We start from the raw sequence: 22,647 nt of genomic DNA, 5'->3' as shown, positions 1-22,647 counted from the left end.
CCAAGAATTTTTAAGTTAAAACAGCATTATACATCCACGTATTTATTTTACAAAAAATTAAATTATAACAAATTTACATTTACTTACATCTAAAATATAAATCTCAGTTATTTACAATTAAATATTACGAAAAGAATCAATTTCAACGCAAACTCACAACTTCGAGACATGCTTACAACAGCACAGATAAAACAAAATCATTTCATAAATTCGCAAGTCTATGACGTCATTCGGTAACTGACAATATTTTTTTTTAATCTATGGTCAAGACGACAATGGCAGTTGAGACAGTGAATTTAAAATTTATTAAATGCTTGTACATATCTACAGAGAACTCCAACCGTAAGGCATACATATATATGTACATAGTTTATTGGAAGATCAATCTGAATGGATTTCTTCGGCCACTTGCTGCCATTTCGCCACTAAACTGGACACAGATTTGTGCTTCAATCCCATTGACGCAGATATCTTCACCTGAAACAAACATATATGTAGTTCATAAAACAGCTATTCGTCATTTTCTCTCTGCACTCAGGTAAATGGAGAGAAAATAAATAAAGCCCACGCGCCGGTAAGGACCGGCAAAGTAATGTAAAAATTAAACAAATAAATAGAATTAAAGAAAAAAAATAGAAATAATATGAAATTGTCAAAGAAAATAACAAAATATATATAAAACTTGTTATATATAGGCATGTAACAATTGTTATTATAAGTTATTATTTATGAGATTAACAGGTAAATAAAAAATGTGCGAAAAATGGCGACATAATTAAAAAATTAGCAGCGCCTATTAACCGATTAAATTGTAAAGTTGTGTTTACACCCATAGCACAACTGATGATCGCTGCGACGTTAATATTCTGCTGACCACGGATTGGTGAGCGTAGTATAGGATTCCCCTCCCCCCACGAGGTGGACACAAGACTTCAAGGTCACCGGAAGACCCTGGATGCAGGTCGCTGCCAATTCATATAGTTTTGTCTAACGGTATTGTATTATAAGGCAGTGCCAGCCGATATTAATTCTATTACTATTTTAACCCTTAAATGCATATTGTTGTTTTTAAACAACATACTAAAAACCACAGATAAAATTGACCTTCTTTTAATTTTTTGTTAAATTTGACAACTAGTTCTTATTTGTGAACTAATTTTGTACATTTTTTAATGTTAGCACTATCCAATGTTTAAGAGCATTGAAAATAAGTTAATTTCAAATGTCACTTTGAAGAAAACTTTTCTAGTGGCGCGAAACTAAGTTTTGTAGCTGTGTTTGGACTGATAAAATATCATGTAAGTATATAATATATTTTTATTTGCTTGATTATATCTTCAATTACATGTTTACGTTGTAAAAGAGTGAAAATCCCTTGACGATACAGTCGATTAGGGCGAAATCTGGTATGTTGTAGGAAAACTACAATGCGCATTGCCTGCTAAATAAATGCATGTTTGGTGAAGGATTTTTCTTATGGCCATGCCGCGATTACTAGAAAGCAAAATTACAAAGTATTTAGAAACTCTTGAAGATTCAGAAGATGGCTTAGACGGGTGAGACTCCGAAGTAGAGGATGAAAGTCACTTTTATCAAATCGCTCGAGCTATTCTTCGAGACCTTGAATATAGTGATGACAGTGAGAATGCCCAGCCTGATGAAGTGGATGCTGATCCTCTTCTCGTTATTGACAAAGATGAAAATATGCCAGACCCTCCTATTTTGGAAGCCGAAGAAGCAGCACCCCAGAGTAAATCACAAGGGATTCCTAGACGACCTCTGGTTTGGCGAAAACGCAACCTTGTTACTGCTGAAAATAGCCTTATTTTTAGGGGAGAAACTCAGATAACAGAAGCATTGATGTCTTTTAACACGCCGTATGTTTTTTTTTACATTTTATTTTACATCAGATCTAAAAAATAAAAATGTAGAACAAAGTAACTTATACGCAGCCCAGATACAATTCTACTACTGCAAATGGCGCTAAACGTGGTCGACCTAGTGGGAGCACTATACAAAGAGAACTTGTAATGAAGAAGTTCCGAAACCAGCTCAAGCAATTCCTTCGAAAGACGTCAGATTGGATCAGACATGTCATTGGGCAGTTTGGCTGGATAAGCAGCATCAGGTGCAAATTCCCAAAATGTTAAGGCTTTATATTCAAAATGTGCCAAAAATGTCATGTATCTTTATATGATACGAAAAAAAGCAATTGTTTTCATAAATATCATAATGAAGCATAAATAAATACTTCTCAAAAACAATATCCACTCTTATTTTACCCATACTTGCAAAATCTCAATGAATGCGCAATGTAGTTTATAAACAACATTCACATTATTGCAAAAAAAGTATAGTAAATTCATGTCTTGATTTTTTTAATCATTTTTCCTAGGCTGTAATACATGTCTATAAACAAATATGTTTTTTTCAAACGTAAAACAAAAATCGTCCATTTAAGGGTTAAAAAGATCCCCTGAAACATGTTCTTGAGACTGAATTTCAGAGTGATTACTCCGTACAGATTGAAAATAGATGTATAAACTTTGAATTTTTTTCCATACAAATGACGTATAAATTCACACCTTGAAAGGTTCATCTATAACCAATCACCCATTGATTTATCAATGGGTGATTGGTATGAAGGACGCCGGGTAAATAATACAAACAACTCTTGTTTACCTTCGTTTTCTTCTTCGCTCTCGCTTCTCTATCTCTACTCTTCTCCCTGTCGGGCGGTTCAGGAGAGTTGGACGCCGTGCTGGGGCCGGTCTGTTTCTCTAATTCCGCTATATCGTTGTAGAAGCAGGTTAATTCGTCGCCTATCTCTTTCTTTTGCTCCTGTGAGAAGGTAAAATACAAGAGTTTTTTAAACTCGTGGGTATAGATTGATAATTTTCGTAGCATTGTGTAAGTAACCCTTAGGGCGCCGGGTATGAAGGAGTATACAGTTTGGCAGTACTTATTATGAAATAATACTGTGATAAAAAATTAAGTGATTTTGTTAACAAAATGTAAATTCTTTATTTATTCCTTCAAATCAATTTCATCCCATTCAAAGCAATCCCGGTCTGATGAAACACACTTTTGCCAACGCCTTTTTCAGTCTTTTTCGTCCAACAGTTGGAATAGTCTTTTCTGTAAAGCCTTCAAGAGCGACAATTCTGTTTTTATATCATCTCATGCATTGGCCTTTTGAGTTGGTTGAATAACCAGAAATTACACGGAGCCAAATCAGATGAATACGGTGGTTGCGTAACATAAGACGAGTTTTTGACGCTTTTTTTATTCAAAAATAAATGTGCTATTTTAGCAGCAATAGAGACTATGCCTTTGAGATACAAAACAACCTTAAAAATGTTTTTGGAGCCAATTGACATTTCAACTTTTGACAACAGACTCTTGATATATGTTATAGACAGTCCTACCAACGTAGGAATAAAAAAAAATACCTGTCTTCCTTTCACCTTACTTCTTGATCACTGTAGTATAGCATATAAAACAGAGGTGGTATATAAAAAATGTTTACTTTATTTCTTATCTTCTCTTTTCTGAAATATGTTAACATTATTTTTGTTCTGTTGGAATGCGATTGGCCAATTACTTCTGTCTGTAGAAAGACCACAAGGACAGATAGTAAAAATAATTAATTTTAATATGTTGCAATCATTATTTTGAAAAAGATCTTTTTTACTATATTATCATTACATTATTATTTCTGAAACCATTCAATTTTAGATACATAGTCCATATTTATACGCTGTATGTTTCCGGCAACTGTGAAACTAGTGCAGGATAATGAAATGCTTACTGTGGGCAGTGGTGGGGGGTCGTCGCAACCAGGCGGAGGGGGCTCTGGCCATTTCGGTGGTGGGGGAGTCGCCACTCGCTCTTGGACGGGCGAGAGAGACCCTGCCGGTTGAGGTCCCATCGATGTTAGTAGCGTGTTTGGTAGCTCCTCCTGTATCAGTATTATCATCATTTTAGCTATACAACGTTCACTGCTGGGCATAACCTTACACTTTAGATCAGTGATTCCCAAAGTGGTCTATATCGACTCCTAGGGGTCTACGTCAGCGAAAAAAAAATGGGGGTCCATGAAATGAAAATGGGGTCCACGATAATGGATCTCAACACATACACTGATAGTTCCTATTTACTTACATCATACTATCTTATAATATCAAAACATTTACATTATTTATAAAAGTACCTATAAAGTAAAAAAATATATTATATATGTTTATAAAATTGTGTAAGTTGTAGGGTGTTACGTTACGTATATTTTACATAACAGATACAAAATTTTATTTTGAGTAGTTTTAATTTAAATTCAATTAATAAATGTATAAGTTAACATGTGTTTTTACTTTAAGTTTTTAACACTAAACTTCATTATAGTTAGAAATGTACAAGAAATCAATATCAGGTAAGTAGGGGGTCTACCCAACACGGAAAAACATGGCAAGGGGTCTACGACACAAAAAAAGTTTGGGGAACTCTGCTTTAGATTTACAATATGAGTGTTTGGAAGCCGTCTGCATCTAGCATCATGCCGGTGCATGATGACTCCTGAACCTCATAAACCTCCTTGACTATCAGTTCTGTACACTTCGTTAAAGTTTGATATAGTAATACCCCGCTTTACGCGAGGGATACGTTCCAAAAAAAATCGCGTTAACTGAAATTCGCGTATAACGAGGTTTATGATTAAACATAGTCATAAATTATTACAAAAAAATACAAATCATTTTAATTCTAGCAACACTTTATGCAATACATACTCTTATTTTTTAAGGAAAAATACATCTATAGTCTTTTGGGTAACGTTTTGTTTACGTTCTTGTAAAATACGTTCATAACACCCAACACTGTTGGGGATTGGGATCCCGCGACCATACTGAAGTTGATGACTACATTATATTTATACGCACTCTTTCGAGGCATTTGAGTGCGAAATTTGCAATTCGCGTTATAGTGAAACCGCGTATAACGGAGTCGCGTAAAGCGGGGTATTAATGTACAAAAAATTTTACCGCCTTTTGTACCACAGGTGCATAAATAGTTTTTATTTTTTATACATACATACGTTTTCGTAAAAAAATTATTAATGAGTTGTTCTCACCTTGACGTCATTGGGCTGATGAGGCGGGGTGGTGGATATGTCCATGTCGGTGTTGTCCAGCGCCGGGTACTCCCACTGCTGCAGGCCGTCCGCGTCGCGCCGGTAGCGGTAGCGGCCCTCCGACCTGCGGCATGAACAGCGTACGGGTATCCGACGTGGTGATAGGCTTTCGCGCCCCGTGACTTTAGGTGATCGGGCTGGCTTAAACTGGCTTTAACTGGCATTTGAAAAAGAGTGAGTATAAAAATGTATTGTTGCTTTACTAAAATTTATACAGGGAGAATGTAATCTAATATATAAAATTCTCGTGTCACGGTGTTCGAACTTGAACTCCTCCACTATTCAGTAGGTCTGAGAATCGGCTACTATCTATTTTCTATACCCCTAAGTGATAAAGGTTGTTCACACTTAAAACATTTTTTTTAATTTTTTTAACGAAATTTTTTGTTTTTATTTTTTTATGATACAGCATACAAGAATACATACAACCATAAATTTTCACCCCTCTACGATCAACCCTTATTTTTTATTTGTAAATTAAAATATCATTTTTTTTTTGCAAAACAACGTTTGCGGGATCAGCTAGTTAAGTATAATAATTTTAAAGCGACGAATGTATTACAAATTTCCTATGTGATGAACCATATCCAAAATAAGATTTAATTATATGGTTGGGAAGACGTCAAGCTTTCAAATCGCTTCGGATAAAGGTACTATAGCATGAGAAAGAACTATATCTTTATATGGTAGAGGAATAAATGAATGTAACATTAGAAGAAAAACCTTGTTACCTCAAAACTTAGGTATCCTATTGGGGTCCCCCCCAATAGGATACCTAAGTTTTGAGGTCACATATAGAGATCGCCTTCTACCATGCTTCTGAATGATTGGAATTTTCCTCTATGTAGAAGAACCACGGTGTTCCTATGTCCAACAGGGACCATTTGTATAAGCTTTAGTCAGTGAAAAGCTCCCGGGATTAACTTTCTTTTTAATATGTACGGTATATATAAAACTTATGTTAACAAAAATAACATACTGCACATAAATTTTCACATCAATTTGAGTTATTATTACGAATATTTCCAATAGGCTTTTTAAGCACCTACTAAAAGTCTAGACATTATATGGCTGGCTCGGAATGGAGGTTCTATTGAGAAAAACCTAAATAATAACTCTTTGCAAGCAAGTAATTTTACGTTTTGTTTTCCTGTTAAACCGTCTATTTGCATATATTGTATCTGTCTGACAGTATTTCGCGGCTTTTAGTGTACCAGTGTTGCCAAGTTTAAAACAGCCAAAACCACCTAAAAACACAGGGCTCACTTAATCTACACCGGAGATATTCACTCAGAGCTAGCTCGAGCTAGCGCACTCACCAATTTAACCCACGTGATCTTGTATAATAATGAATATATACTAAACCCATTCTATTCGGCGATTTATGATTGCCTTTATCTCCACATTTAATGTTCAATTTATAGCAATGTTACCAAAAGTATTAATTAAAATAAAATTACTAATTTTACCAAATTATTGGTAAAATTAATTATTTGAATATGGTAACACTTGTAGCAAACACAAACGCATCGTCGCTGCGTGCGGCTGTCGGCATTATTCTGGAAAAGACCAAAGTATAACATCACGAAGATCAAAAAAAATTACAAATAATTAAAATCTCTCACCAGATTCCCCGGCGCGAAGTGCTGGTTCCGTCATCCTCTTCCAGGCTACCTGGTCTACACGGTCTAGATCTTTCTTTACCCTAGCCTTACAATGGACAGGTCACACAGAAGGAAACTCGAACTATATTCATTAATATTTATTAACAGGTACAATATCACAGATACGGTCAAATCACAGATAACCAACACGCGCATAATTTATGTTAAATCTAAATATACTTTTAACAAAGATAAAGTTGCTAGTGTTAAAAAAAACATTTCTCATTTGAAAAATGTGTATCACATCGTGTGAAATTGATGAAACAATAATTAATTATTCTACTAATAAATGAAATTATAAAAAAGGTATTTAAATTTACATGTAAATATAAAAGCAAGTATTGCTTCAACAATTGTCACCCGAGAAATATGTAAAATTTACCCTATTAAACTATATATATTGTGATGGCAACATTAAAAATAAAACCTAAAAAAATGTTTTATGTGTCATTTTCTTCAAAAAGATATAAAGCCCTTTCACACGCGAGCACACGAAATATCTTCGCGCCAATTTAGTATGAGTTCTGAAGGAGTGCTAATATCAAAGTAGTGATAAAATTATAATTACCCGGATTAGTGCTATAATATAACTGGATTATATCCAAAGCACTCAATATTGCCAGATTTGGTACAGCGTATGAAAAAGTGCTATTATCAAATAAACGATTAATTTAAACCGGTACAGCACGATAACAATTCTGGATGAAGTACTAAATACCGCGCGATTTGGTACGATTTTTGAAGGAGTGCTAATATTAAAGTAGCGATAAAATTATAATTACCCGGTTTAGTGCAATAACATAACTGGATTATATCCAAAGCACTCAATATTGCCAGATTTGGTACAGCGTATGAAAAAGTGCTATTATCAAATAAACGATTAATTTAAACCGGTACAGCACGATAACAATTCTGGATGAAGTACTAAATACCGCGCGATTTGGTACGATTTTTGAAGGAGTGCTAATATTAAAGTAGCGATAAAATTATAATTACCCGGTTTAGTGCAATAACATAACTGGATTATATCCAAAGCACTCAATATTGCCAGATTTGGTACAGCGTATGAAAAAGTGCTATTATCAAATAAACGATTAATTTAAACCGGTACAGCACGATAACAATTCTGGATGAAGTACTAAATACCGCGCGATTTGGTACGATTTTTGAAGGAGTGCTAATGTTAAAGTAGCGATAAAATTATAATTACCCGGATTAGTGCGATAAAATAACTGGATTATATCGAAAGCACTTAATATTGCCAGATTTGGTACAGCGTATGAAGAAGTGCTATTATCAAAGAAACGATTAATTTAAACCGGTACAGTACGATAATAATTCTGGATGAGGCCGAAAGTACTAAATACCGCGCGATTTGGTACGATTTTTGAAGTAGTGCTAAAATCAAAGTAGCGATAAAATTATAATTACCCGGTTCAGTGCGGTAAAATAACTGGATTATATCGAAAGCACTTAATATTGCCAGATTTGGTACAGCGTATGAAGAAGTGCTATTATCAAAGAAACGATTAATTTAAACCGGTACATCACGATAACAATTCTGGATGAAGTAATAAATAACGCGCGATTTGGTACGATATTTGAAGTAGTGCTAATATCAAAGTAGCGATAAAATTATAATTACCCGGTTCAGTGCGATAAAATAACTGGATTATATCGAAAGCACTTAATATTGCCAGATTTGGTACAGCGTATGAAGAAGTGCTATTATCAAAGAAACGATTAATTTAAACCGGTACATCACGATAACAATTCTGGATGAAGTAATAAATACCGCGCGATTTGGTACGATTTCTGAAGGAGTGCTAATATTAAAGTAGCGATAAAGTTATAAATACCCGAATTAGTGCTTTAATATAACTGGAATATATCGAAAGCACTTAATATTGCAGATTTGGTACAGCGTATGACGAAGTGTTATTATCAAAGAAACAATTAATTTAACTCGGTACAGTACGATAATACATCTGGATGAGGCGGTAAGTATTAAAAAACCGCGCGATTTGGTACGACGTCTGAAGGAGTGCTAATATCAAAATAGCGATAAAGTTATAAATACCCGGATTAGTGCTATAATATACCTGGAATATATCGAAAGCACTTAATATTGCAGATTTGGTACAGCATATGAAGAAGTGCTATTATCAAAGTAACGATTAAATTTTTTCAATGACAGTACGACACAACCGGATTATATCAAAAGCACTGTACATTGAGAAACTTACGAGGCGTATAAACGAGTGGCTAACATCAAAGCAACGAATAAATTAATATGATATAGTACGATTACTGGTCTTGGTAATTACGGAGGTAGTAAATATACGGTTTGGTACGTACTATTGAGTATTAATATCAAAGAAGCGATTAAATTAAACCAATGAGTTATATAGATAGTACTAAATATCGCGAGATTTGGTACGGCGTATGAATGAATGCTTATATCAAAGCCATGTTAAATTTGATATTGTACGATAATATAACTGGATGACTGGATAACGGCGTATGTATGAGTGCTATTATCAAAGTACTTATTAAATTAATTCGTTACAGTATGATTACTGATCTGAATAACGACGGAAGTGGTAAATATAACGCTGTTTGATACGACTGAAGGAGTGCTAATATCAAACAAGTGTTTGTTTTAATACAGTACAATACAAGTATGGTGCTTAACACGAGTAAATAAGACACGGTCGCGAGTCGAAGCGCACGCGGTGGGCCGGCGTGTGGATTGGCGCGGGGGTGACGGGGTGGCCTGTATCGGGTCGCAGTACCTCTGGAAGGCGCAGGTCCAGCCGGGCGGCGCGGCGCCGGCCTCGTGCCGTGTAAGCGCCGCGCCCGCCGCGTCCAGCCACTCCCGCATGTAGCTTGCAGTCACGCCGCCAGCGCGTGCGCCCACCACCAGCGTCTGCGCACATGGAACAGTTTTATTTTTAGGGATTCTTGTATGTATAAATATGAAGGTGGAGACACTTGTCATCCAATAATAAACTTGCAGGTTGAACTATTGGTGTACAAAGTGAGCAAATTGATAGAGCTTAACCTGAACTTCTATAGTAACCAAACCCAAGGGATTCCTCAGGAGCTTCGGCTAGTGGATTACATGTGGAAGGGTTTTTTGATCTTAGTGGTACGCTCTATGGAGTATGCAAAGATTATATATATTATGCAAAGACCCTCATGAAAAGACTTCAGCTTGGAGTATATCTCGATATATGTTAAATTCCTCAGTGAGAAAAGGACCAATATTTAGCCACTTCCGTACATGCAGTGGTAGTCGTGAAATGAAATGCACCGCCGCCAGCCCGCTGATAAATGCGTATCCGGCAAACAATGCGAATCACACAACCGCCACCGCCAAATTACTCAACACGTGTTTCACTCCTCCACGGGGCATCTTCAGGAGTTATGTTATACCGATTAGTGCCAAACACAGAGTCTTTGTCAGAGATCAGAGAAACATCACGAGAGATCAGAACGCCTGATTTCATTAAAAATTCCTTAGTGATTCTATCCTCAAATAAGTCTAGCTATATTAGTGTCTCACCTGGAGTTGTATAAGCATCTCCTGCACCGGAGTCACCACACACGGCTGCAACTCGTTCAAGTATTTCAGCTTGGCCTCGACCAGATCAGTCATATCGTCCAAATCTTCATCCTTCTTGCCTTCGTTCAGTGTCTCCCCCTTCGTGAACGTCAGACCATTGCCATAGCTGATTGTGTTTTTTGGGCTGCTGCAGCTTTCCTCCTCTTTGAATCCCAGTCCAGTTCTCTGATCAGAGAAACCTTCAATGTATTGTGAATACTTGGTTGTGTATGCTGGTGTTTCAATCTTCTCATTCTTTCTCTCTGGCAACACCGAGTTGGAGATTCGAAGTTTTTTCCTATTGACATTCTCTATTGGCTCATTAGCATCCATTAGATATATGTTTTCTTTCTTCTCTGGTTCTGGTTTTGGTGGCGGGGTCGCTGGTTTGCTGCTAGAAGATTCTTCTACATTTACAGCACTTGGAAACAAGCTTGGCACAGGTTCTCCTGTAATATTTTTGGTGCTTGGAAATAGTGATTTAAGTTCTTCTAATGGAGGCGTTCTGCTGCCGTCACTTCTGGGAGAGTTATTTGCACTGCTCACACTTAGTTTGTCTTTCTCAGATTTCTTGGGTTTAACAAACTCTGTTTTCTCAATCTCTTCAAGCAAGTCATCTATGTCAATGGTCTTTTTGTTGGCATCGTCCACGGACCTTGGAGACGCTGTGGAGGAATTCGTCTCATCTCTTATCATCTGCTGCAGCTCGGAGGGTAGTTCACCCCCTAGCGTTGCTAGTAACTTGGCCTTGTCTTTTAATCTCTTCAGCAATGAACTCTCATCTTGACTGTCTTCATTATCATTACCAACTGTTTTCTTTTCCTGTGAATTACATCTTTCGGAATTAATAAACATTTTTTGAGTATATTTTTTACATTTACAGCAAAGGTCAGACCTCAGATTGAAAACTTAACCATCATGGTGCTTCACTTTTCAACATTACTGGAAATTTATATATAGCGATATATATTTTTATTGTATAAAATATATCAAAGTTAAAAAAAAAACTTATATAAACAAAATAAATATATTAAAAAGTAAAGAAAAGAATTCCCAGTAATATTGAAAGGTTACTCTGCGCGGTTCAGTAGCGCTGTGTCATCATAGGTCTGTAATGAGTTTAGACAAATTTTAGACATATTATATTAAAAAAAAATTGAATTGCAAAGGATATCAAAGAATGTGGGGAAGGAAGAGAGGCGATGTGCGATTATGAATGAAAGGAAGAGAACAGAACAAAATGTGAAGAATGGAAGGCGATGTAGTAATAGAAATTGGGAAAGATGTGAGAAGGATAATAATAAAAGAATTATTGTTATATACAGTCCCTGTCCCAAATACGAGACATAAAAAGAACCTGAATTTAAAAAAAAATAGTAAGAATTCCTACTGCCCTAACCACGCCCAGCCTCTTAAGTTACTTCGGTGAATGCTCCATGCAGTGACTAAGCTCAAGAGTTACCACGAAGGGACCTCATCTTAAGCTGTTACTCATCTATAATACTCCATAATCATTCTGTTGCCTATTGCTTCGCTAATCACTACTGTCACCTCGGACAGCTTTAGTGCTGGAACAAACTCCAGTAAGACATATCTAAATATGATGGAACATTACATAATCATATACTAATGTTTTTTATTGTATGTGTGTTGATCTTATTTTAATGGTCACCACATATAACATTACAATTTGTGTTAGTTGACATTTTTTTCCCTTTTTATTATGCAATCAATTGACAGAATATGAACACATGTTTTGCACAATTAAGGACTATGAGAGTAGATTTTTTTTATTACTACATGACAGTGGGCGGGGCATATGGCTCGTGCAAACTATGGCCGTTGGAGTAGAAGTTCTTGAGTGACGACCACGAGCTGGTAGAAACAGCGTGGGTAGGTCTCCCACTAGGTGGACGGACAACATAGTTAAGATCGCACAAAGTTGCTGGATGTAGGTAGCACAAGACTGGTCATCGTGGCGATATTTGGGGAGGCCTATGCCTGCAGTGGGCAATATCTTAGCATTTAATTGGTGCTTTATTGGAAGTACCATTGACTCGAAATTTATTTTGAAAAAAAAAGAGAAAAAAATATAAAATTTTTATGTCTTTTTAGCTACATTGCAGTCTTGGTTATAGACAGAAAGAAATTTTTTTAATGATATATGAACTTCATACCTCTTTCTCTGTAGTGACAATTTCCACTTTAGGTTCTGGTGATTTTGGTGGCGGTGGTGCTAGTGTCTGTGGAGGAAGTTCAGGACCTATTGGAGTTGGATAATTCAAATTCGGCGGCATACTCGGTCCATACTCTACCACCTGGTGTCTGGTCTTTTGTTTCTTCGGGCCATTCTTTTGTGGTTTGGTAACTGTTTTAACAACTGCGGGTTGGACTGTTTCGGGTGCGGACGTTTCGTCATTTGATTCAGAATCCGAGTTGTGATAGGAAGTGATTAATTCTATTTTCCTGAAATAATATGATAATTTTGTATTATGATAGATAAATAAGTTTTAGAGGTACAGTGCCATACAGTCAGCGAAAGAAGAATAAAATATAAAAAACACTTTTTTGCACTTCCTTCTTTATGAACATTGATTCGTCTATGGAACAAAGTCTTAATTTAAGAGGCAAATTGCTAGTGCGACTGATGCGTTAAAAACTATCAAACAAGAGAAAGTTACAAAATTTTTCAAACCATTGTTTAAGTCTTAAGATAATTAACCAAAATGTTCTAAAACTTTAATCAATTTGATTTTTTTTATATATTCGTTTTTATTTTTATTTTGTTAAGTAGGAATGTGTTCCCTATAATCCCATACAAATTATTATTCCGTATTTACGGTTTCTGTATTTGCGGCATAAGGAACATATACCTAGAGAAAGAAGCTTTTACAGTGGCACAAAATAATTCCATATTTCTCTTACTCATGATGTAACTTAAAGAGTGACTTCGGTAGTCATGTGAAATAAGTAAAATCAGATATACAGTCACCCTTTTTATTACTTTCCTAATTATTATTACATAGTTTCCTTTGGAAAACAAAAACAAAATGGCGCAGAAACTTTACGCAATACAATGTCAATAGAAATTGCGAAAGAATTGAAAGAATTGTCTGTCTCGACAGGTAGTTTGAAATATTGTAACTAAACTTTCTATTTAAGTGAATTGTAACCCTTTTATTAAGCATATCATGGTCAGTTAAAGGTGCATTCATACTTGAGCTTGTTTCAACTGGTCAATGTGAACACAGCTTTCTAATTTTAAAAATATAAATTGTCACTTAACACTTCACATGTACTTACTCATCGTCATCCTCACTTGATGGCCTTTTCTTATTGTTTTTAGATTTTTTATCTTTTGAACTTGAATTGGGTTTATCATGTTTTTTGGAAGACTTGGATATCGCCGCTTTTGCTATCACCTTATTCTGCAAGTTTTGCTTCTCTGCTAATGCCTGCTGATACAGTTGCCATTCTTCAGCTGAAACTTCTGCTGATCCTAGAAATAAATATACATATGTTGGCATTGTAACATTGATTTATTGGAAATAATTATTGTAGTGTAAACACTGGTTTCCACATGGGTAGACCCCCAACTTGGTGGACCAGCAACAGTTAAATTTGCAGGAAGTCGCTGGATGTGGACAGTGCAAGATCAGTTTGTGGCATCTTTTGCAGACGCCTATGCCTTGCAATGGGAATCTACTGCTTGGAATGATAGTGAAAATCCGTTTTTCTTAGGAGAGGGTTAATGAGAAAATAGAAGTTAAGGAATGTGAAGTGCTGTGAGGCCTTTGGCAATTAAATGAGGGATTTGTACTTTTATATTGTATGTTTAATACAAAAAGAGTAGTTATTTATGTATAAATTACACTGTTGATCATGGTTGCACAGATTTATTAAGTCTAGGGGCCACTCGGGCAAATCATAAACTGATGGCGGGCCGGCCGCCTAAAGTATAGGTAATAAAATATTTTTGGTTTTATTCTGGAATAGAGTTCAATATTTTTCGAATGTACGAGAGTATTATTTTTGCTGTCAGCGGGCCACCAGTATTCGACCGGCCGCGGTCTGTGCATCCATGCTGTAGATAAAGACTAGGTTTGTTTTGTTCGTTTTTAAATAAATTGTTTAGATATTTGACAGTGTTTTTTGATTGATTGGTGTGTATGTGGCTTGAGACAACAGAGTGGATCACTCAGCAATATGAGGGAGTATGCACTATATAATACCTGAACTGTGTAATTGTTGCCGCGCAATCTTCAATGCAAGTAAATACTCCGGAGGTGCTTCCCATGTCACTGCATTGGTTTTCTGGTTCCAATAGTATGTAAAACCACTACTTTCATCATAGCATGCCGACCAAGCTGGAGACAAGAAATTTTTGAGTTAATAATAGCCAATGTCATATTTATTGTAGAAAAAAATAGCTTTCTTGACACAATACTGAAAAAGAATGTTTAAAAATAAGGTTTAACCATTTTTTGGGGCTGCAAGGTTTTCCTAGGATGAGTACAAGCCAATAGATGCAACTTGTGGGCCCCCACTAGGTGGAACAATGATGATATGTCATATAGGATATGTATTGTTGTAATAATAGTTAAAAGGTATATAGTTAAGATTGCCGAAAGTCCCTGGATGTGGGCAGACAACACCATCCATTGTCACAATTTTTGGGGGCGCCTATGCTTTGGAGTATGTGTCTAATTGGCTGTCATGAATTAATAAATGAATTTTATAATTTAATTTTGGTTATTTTAAAAAAAGAATATAACTTACAAAGTCAAAGACAAAATAGCTTTATTATAGTAGACTATAAAACTCATGTATGTTAGTTCATAAGACCACCTACAGAGAACTAATAAGAAACCCTTTTTTTAATCGTTTTAACAAACATTTTTTCATCTTAAAATAAGAACAATTCATTTACGAACATCTGTATTATTAACATACTCAGAAATAGAGCAATTGCCTTTTGGCAGAGCCTGTGCTTAATAATCTTTGGAATTGACAAGTGATTAATTTATTGCACCCCTTGATAGTTTATTAGAATTATATAGATTGTCTTACAAATGAGTGAGACACTTTGAAGAGCCTAATAGCAGGTACAGCAAGTTTATTTTTATTCATTAAATTACATTCATGGAGACATTTGTCTTAAATATACATTAATTTTTAAGTTCATAAAATTTTCATAAATATGTTGTAAGAGCAATTATGTTAGTGTCTTTGAATTTGTTTATTAGTGACTCCCATGGACTCATCTTGGTTTAAACAGCCCATTTCTCTGGTGCTCTAGCACAAAAATGGAATCTACATCAGAGACTCTACCCTAAAGTAATAGACCATATGACAAAAAAATTTATGAAATTAGCTAAAATAAACTTGGTATGTGGTGTCCACCCCCATCAGTGGACGAATCTTTCAAACATTGCTTTTGTACATAGCTTTTGTATGCAGACCCTATTCTAACTTATAATCTAATGTAATATCTAAAAGACTTTCGTGACCCCTTCAAAATCCACATTATTCATCAAAACCTCATTTGTACTTATTTCACGATTTTGGTAAAGATCTTAATACCTTTAGTTTTACTATTATTTAAGAGCAAAACATTTGCTCTAAACCAATGTAATATGCTAAGCCAGTGGTTCCCAACCTTTTTCATGTCATGTCTCACCTAAGCCTTTCTAAAATACATATGGCATAACATATATAATTTTTATATTAAAGTGAAAGGGTTGAACTAAGTGTCGAACCCACTAGTGAATTGCTTGCCTTAACAATAAAATTGCGTTCCTGCAAAGCATGGGTACCATATTGGGAAGCACTGCCCTGGAGAGAGCACTGTTTATATTGTCAGTTACAGATTGACCTCTGTTAACCTTAAAAACTAAAGACGTAGTCTGCAAGCAGTACAATTTTGCATATGAAGTAAGTCATGAATGTACAAAAGGTACAGAAAACAATTTGTTACGTTATAAGAATTGATGGAGCAATTCATTGTACATATATATAAGACAAATTACAATATTTTTAGTTAATAAAGTTGAAGCAAAACTAACAACTTACGGCAATGCGCTATGGGGGCGGGATGTATGCCTGCCATATCAGAGGACGCCAGCGCCTGGGGTGCAGCCGATACATTGTTGTTTGTTCTACTTGCAGCTGTATGCGATGTGTAAACCATTTCTTCTTCCGAATCATCTGAATCACCGTAGTTAGCAATTAATCCTGCCAGAGGATTCATCTTACTCATATTGACGAAAAATTTGATATAAGTATAAAGAAAAATCAAATATTTAGCACATAAATGGAAAACCAGTATAAATCATTATGAATATTGTGAAATTATTCAAAGAAAGCATTAGCCATTTAATGTCAGCCAAATGCCAATAAATGACTTCAATCGATCAGTGTTGCCGTAGTTCAATTACTTGTACAAATATTTATGTTTATTATGCAATCAACAATTAAAACGTAATTTATGGAATATTGTTATTATAACAAAATGATTACTATTTAATTACTAATTTCATTTTGTACTAGTTTATTTTAATCTGCCAATCGAGCAATCTTAAAATAAATTAAAAAAAAATTCAATTCATTTGCGATGAACCACAAATAATTGTGTTTATTTAATCGTTAAATATTTAATATAGAATACTCAGGGAAATTATAAGATCCGAACCATTTTTGAAAGACTAAAAACAAAACTTCTACCGATGAAAAATCCCTTTAATTTCTATTATAACGGAACAAAAAGAAGTCACTCGGTGACAAATTTAGGTTCAGAAGTGTCAAACACTCTCCTTGTGGTAATCGCAGATTACGTTTTACTTATGATAATTATGTCTCTAAGAAGACGTTAAAAGTGCTGCTATTTTAATATAATAATAATGCGTCTTTTGCGCCACACCTGCAACAGAGTTACTTTAGCATGCGGCTTCTCTATAAAAGTTATGTAAAATCTGATAACCTATTATTCAGGTATGAAGTTGGAGTTAGTTAAATTAAAACAAAGGATAATTTATCAAAAAAGAGATGCTAGAAAATTAGTGAAAATTGCAATTTTAGAACCAATCAAAACTTTTCGCGTTTTACAAAATTGAAACATTTGACAAAAACACGTGAAACTCGGATATAATTAAAACTTTTGACAAATAGATGCTTAGAAAAATGTAAAAAAAAACAAGAAAAAAATAAATCTGTCTTCCTAAGGCCTAGGAGTTTTTATGACATTTTCACCTAATTTTTTTAATAACAGTAGTATATCATTAAATAAATTTGACAACGTACGAAATGGAAATTATTAACTTAAATACGTTTTATGTATTTTTCATTTTCTTTAATACATATATTTATGACAGCACGAATTTTGTTGAGAAAGCTTGCTTAAAATAAATTAAGTGATGAAAATTTACCATTATAAATTAAATATTATTGAATTATATTTATAACATGTATTATATCTTATTTATTATAGATATATATCTCATATATTTCGGTATGTTTGTTTGTTACGTTAACTAACCATTATTTATATTTCTACCTTTTTTATACTATGGTTGTCTGTAAGAGATTGCATCGTGTGATAAGATTGCCTATTGTACTTTATTGTTTATAATTATGAAACTATTTAAATGTATCCTGGCGTGTACAGTAAAGGATATAATTAAATTAATTAAATTAAAAATAAAATTACTTTAGATATAATTTAAAATATATTTTCTCTATCATATATTATGCAATGTTAAGTAGTCACAAATTTCCTTTTACGGGCTCCGCTTCGTCTTCTGTGACGACGTCGTTTATTTCCCGCGAAACGTAATATCGCGTTATCAAAGGCTTTGAATTTGCTACTTTAAGCGTTTCGAAGTAGTATGTTCGATATTCAGTGCTTTGGTACAGTTTGCAAGTACGTAAGGTGATTTTATTAATAAAATTAAAAATAAAATTCCACCTTTATTTTACTAAATGTTGCTATTATAAATATATGTTTATATTCTGTAATTACATGTTGTAAGTTTTTCTAGGTGAATATTTTATTATCTGTGTTCTTTTATTATTATATTTCTTTTAATTCGTACTCGAGTTTGAGTAATAAACTCTTGTAACATATTTGTAAATAAAATGAGAAAAAAAATGACTTAGTATGTTCTCATTTGTAAATGAATGAATTAATGATCGAATGAATGAACTAATGGAAGAAAGGATGAATAAAAATACATACGAATATTTATTTAGTCAAAAAGATTCACAAAATGGAGACTTGCCGCCTTTTTCAAAATTTAAACATTTGACAAAAAAACATGTAATGCGAAGATTATGAAATTTTTTGACAAGCAGACGCTCGTCAAATATTATAAACCAAGGGTAGCCAACCTCTTTGATAGTTAGCCATTGTTCGAAATTTGAATTTTTTTGGGAGCCTCAATTTAGCGTATTGAAAACACGCAAATGAATATTTATTTTACAAAAATTATATTTATTGAAAGCATATGACAAGTACAAATTATGTGTTTTGAATTTAGATATAATGGCACACGTATATGACAGCACTCGTAATAATACATAAGATGCCGGTTAGTTAATTATGATCGATGTTTGGATTTCGATAGTTTATGGTGGAATAATATTTGGAATAATAATTATACACCAGTAATTTGTTTCGATTTCCCAGGAGCTGGTATAGGTTTTATAATTTTAAATATTTCGGCTATCAATTGGAGCCAAAATTAATCGTTGAAAGAGCCACATGTGGCTCGCGTCCAACTAACTAAGAAAAAAAAAATACTCGCCTTTCGGTAATGCACGGGAGTTTTAAATAACAATTTCACCTAACTTTTTCATCACATCTTTATAATCTACACATAGGTTCCTTCTAATTTTGGTCAAATTGGGGTTTTTTACTATTCTTCTAGAGATGCATAAGGGATTATCATACATTCCTAAGTGAGCGATAATATGAATTAATTTAATATAAATGAAAGACAAGCTAAGAACGGATGAGGGTCCAGCGTTCACGCTCCATGTTGCTGGCCACTACGACCACAATAGTTTTAGGACAAATAATTCTTGCGCATTAGAATTAAAATTCGAACGCCGATTCGAATTCGGATGAGATCAGTGATGAGGGCGCTGCTGTTGCGTCGGGGTAGTGTGGATTGTAAATAATCTTTTTACGTATGTAAATACAGCGCTCTGGCGTAGGATTCCTCTTTTCGGTGCTCCGCTAACGATTAAGTAATGTAGCTTATACAAAGTTAATGAGAGAAATCAAAGATGTTTCCCAAACATTTGCTTAATGGAGTTACGATCGTTTTCCATTGTTACGTGCGCGTCTGTAATGACTTGGCTAATTCGATTTTCTTTGTCTAGAATACGCAATTTACTCAATGTAGACAGCGCTGCCAAAGTTATTGTTTCTGATATTCGTATAATCTTTTCATCAGGATTACGGGATGATTAAATTCGAAATGGAAGATTAATTTTAGCTTCCTAAGACTAATGGAATATTAAAACGTTTAAAATGTCAAATGAAAAATGAATGAAATCTATTTAGATCATTTGAAATTGAATATTTTGTGAGTAAATATTATTTCGGAGGGCGGCGGACTGTCAAACGTTTCGCAAGGCATTTAAAATTTAACAGCATTTATTAGCTAAGCGAATGGCGTATCGGTGACAATTGTGTGTAGAAATTTCTAGAAAATTCTGGGACAATTTAAAAAAAGATAAGACGGGGCGAAAAGATTTTACATTATCGAATATAGAAAATCTAAAACAAGTTAAAATTAATTTAACAAGAACAGCTTCTATAAGACATATCAGCTGAAGATTGTCTCGGCCGGGAAAGAAAAAAGAAGTGAGTACAGAAGAGTAATAAAATGAAAGCATTAGATAAAGCGCGTCTGTGCTAAAAAGGTCTCTACGAGCACACGACGCCTTACCATGGAATGTCTCAGAGTATAAAAGATGATGGAGAAAGAAATTTTAATCCAGCCAAAGATTCTTGAACAGCTTCCGAATGGATATAAGCTGGCAGCTAAAGATGGCAGTCAGTGAAAGCCAATTGATTCGGAAAGAAGAAGTGATATAATGGAGTGATGAAAAAATACTCGAAAAAGTGTCAGCGGCTCATAGTAAACCGGCGTAGATGGTTTTATATTGATTTAGATCAGTGATTCCCAAAGTGGTCTATATCGACCCCTAGGGGTCTATGACAACCTGCAAGGGGTCTACGTCAGCGAAAAAATAATTGGGGGTCCATGAAATGAAAATGGGGGTCCACGATAGTAAATCTCTACACATACACTGATAGTACCTATTTACTTACATCATACTATCTTATAATATCAAAACATTTACATTATTTATAAAAGTACCTATGAAGTAAAAAAATTATTATATATGTTTATAAAATTGTGTAAGTTGTAGGATGTTGGTATTAGCTTTGTTGTCGCAATACATTTTGAACTTATAAAAACCTAATAAATGTATAAATTAACATGTGTTTTTACTTACACAAAAAAATTTGGGGAACTCTGATTTAGATAAAATAAACACTTTACTTTGATCGTCATTGTAGTTTTTGATTTTTTTTATAGTCGAAGCATTTGACTTCTTTCTCGACTAGGCTATGATGAGGTCTACGTAGTTACATGCTTGCATAGAAGATACCTATTCATTTTCGACTTGGAGATTCCTGGGTTAAAATTGTCTGGAAACAATGATGCCGATGGGTTCTTCCACTCCTTGGCTGTTCGCAATGTAAAGGAATTAGCGAAACGCTTAGTGCGGGTGGAAGGAATTTCAACCGTGTATGGATGACGTGAAATGTCGTTGTCTTGTTGTTCGATACACATATATGCAGAGTGATTGGTTTAAATTGTAAAAAGATTTAAATAGTTAAATGTATGGCATATTTGCTATCAAATAATGTATGTAAATTAATTATTATTTACTATCTATCTCTACGCCTCCGCAAATCGTAGGGTTGGTCAGTGGCTTTTACTCGGTTCCATATAAATCTATTTTCCATACTCCTAAGTGATAAGGGTGGTCCACCCCTAATTTTTTTTTTAAAACACAAATTTTTCGGTTTTCATTTTATTATGATACAGCATACCAAAATACATACAACCCTAAATTTTCACCCCTCTACGATTAACCCTTATTTTTTATTTGTTAATTAAAAACTTTAATTTTTTTTGCAAAACAACGTTTGCGGGATCAGCTAGTCTAATATATAAAATTCTCGTGTCACGGTGTTCGAACTTGAACTCCTCCGAAACGGCTTGACCGATTTTTACCAAATTTTACATGCGTATTCAGTATGTCTGAGAATCGGCTACTATCTATTTTCCATACCCCTAAGTGATAAGGGTGGTCCACCCCTAAATTTTATTTTTAATTTTTTAGACAATTTTTATCATAATAAAATAAGTTTTTATTTTATTATGATACAGCATACAAAAATACATACAACCCTAAATTTTTACCCCTCTACGATAAACCCTTATTTTTTATTAGTTAATTAAATTTTTTTTGCAAAACAACGTTTGCGGGATCAGCTAGTATATTATAATAATTATTATCTAAAATTTTAAATTATTAATTTTGAGTTATTTGCATGGAATTAAATAGAGCTTTATAATTATTATAATTGACTTTCTTTACAGACTGAACTGATTGAAGTAACTGGTTTGTTATATTCTATTAAAAAACAAAAAATTAATGTCACATATTTTAGTGTTCAATTTATACAAGTCGATTTGAAATAGATACGAGAGCTATAAAGGTTTTTAATGACAAATGAGCTATGCAATCACTCATTCAAAGCTTAATACCTATAATAATTCACCCTGTGCATAATTATTATTTTAAAAGTAGTTCTATAGTAAGTGCTACCATGGTTCACTAAGTTAACAGTTGTGTAACCTTAGCGGTGGTCCTTGTAGCACGGTTTCGAGGGTAGCGTATCCACGCATACCCCGGGACGGGCTAACGAAAAATAGCACGGCGCGAGGGAAGACCGCGTGGCGATCCCTGACCGGGAGATACCGCGGTCCCCCGTTTAGCGCGGAGGGCGACCACCAGGAGGGGGGGGTTAGTGAGTAAGAATCCCACATACCCCTGTCCTCCCCCCAGAGGCAGGGCATCTTGAATACCGGAAGATTTCCCCAACC

General features: G+C 34.6%; 1 protein-coding gene across 1 annotated transcript; it reads right to left on the bottom strand.

Moving 5' to 3' along the window:
- Positions 1-41: 41 nt before the first annotated feature.
- LOC137918484 (formin-binding protein 4-like) lies at positions 42-16,830 on the bottom strand. The gene is made up of 10 exons (XM_068761305.1): positions 16,529-16,830; positions 14,689-14,823; positions 13,760-13,955; positions 12,634-12,922; positions 10,418-11,278; positions 9,645-9,778; positions 5,126-5,249; positions 3,812-3,961; positions 2,683-2,961; positions 42-477 (listed from the first exon to the last, which is right to left on the bottom strand). Exons 1-10 carry the CDS (start codon positions 16,713-16,715, stop codon positions 382-384), a joined length of 2,451 nt encoding a protein of 816 aa, XP_068617406.1. The 5' UTR covers positions 16,716-16,830; the 3' UTR covers positions 42-381.
- Between the last annotated feature and the right edge of the window lie 5,817 nt (positions 16,831-22,647).

Source organism: Battus philenor, unplaced genomic scaffold, assembly GCF_028537555.1.
Source record: "Battus philenor isolate CCGP_79_NKW_IND1 unplaced genomic scaffold, ilBatPhil1.0.hap1 SCAF_14, whole genome shotgun sequence".
In the NCBI taxonomy this organism is placed as follows: Eukaryota; Metazoa; Arthropoda; class Insecta; order Lepidoptera; family Papilionidae; genus Battus; species Battus philenor.
The sequence above is the reverse complement of the archived record's forward strand: the minus strand, read 5'-3'. Positions and strand labels throughout refer to the sequence as shown.

Excerpts from the sequence above, each read along its gene's own strand:
- LOC137918484 (XM_068761305.1), bottom strand. The coding sequence starts at position 16,715 with ATGAGTAAGATGAATCCTCTGGCAGGATTAATTGCTAACTACGGTGAT. Across the intron at positions 13,956-14,688 it reads GCAACAATTACACAGTTCAG|GATCAGCAGAAGTTTCAGCT; the intron begins GTATTATATAGT and ends ATTTATTTCTAG. Across the intron at positions 12,923-13,759 it reads TCAAGTGAGGATGACGATGA|GAAAATAGAATTAATCACTT; the intron begins GTAAGTACATGT and ends ATATTATTTCAG.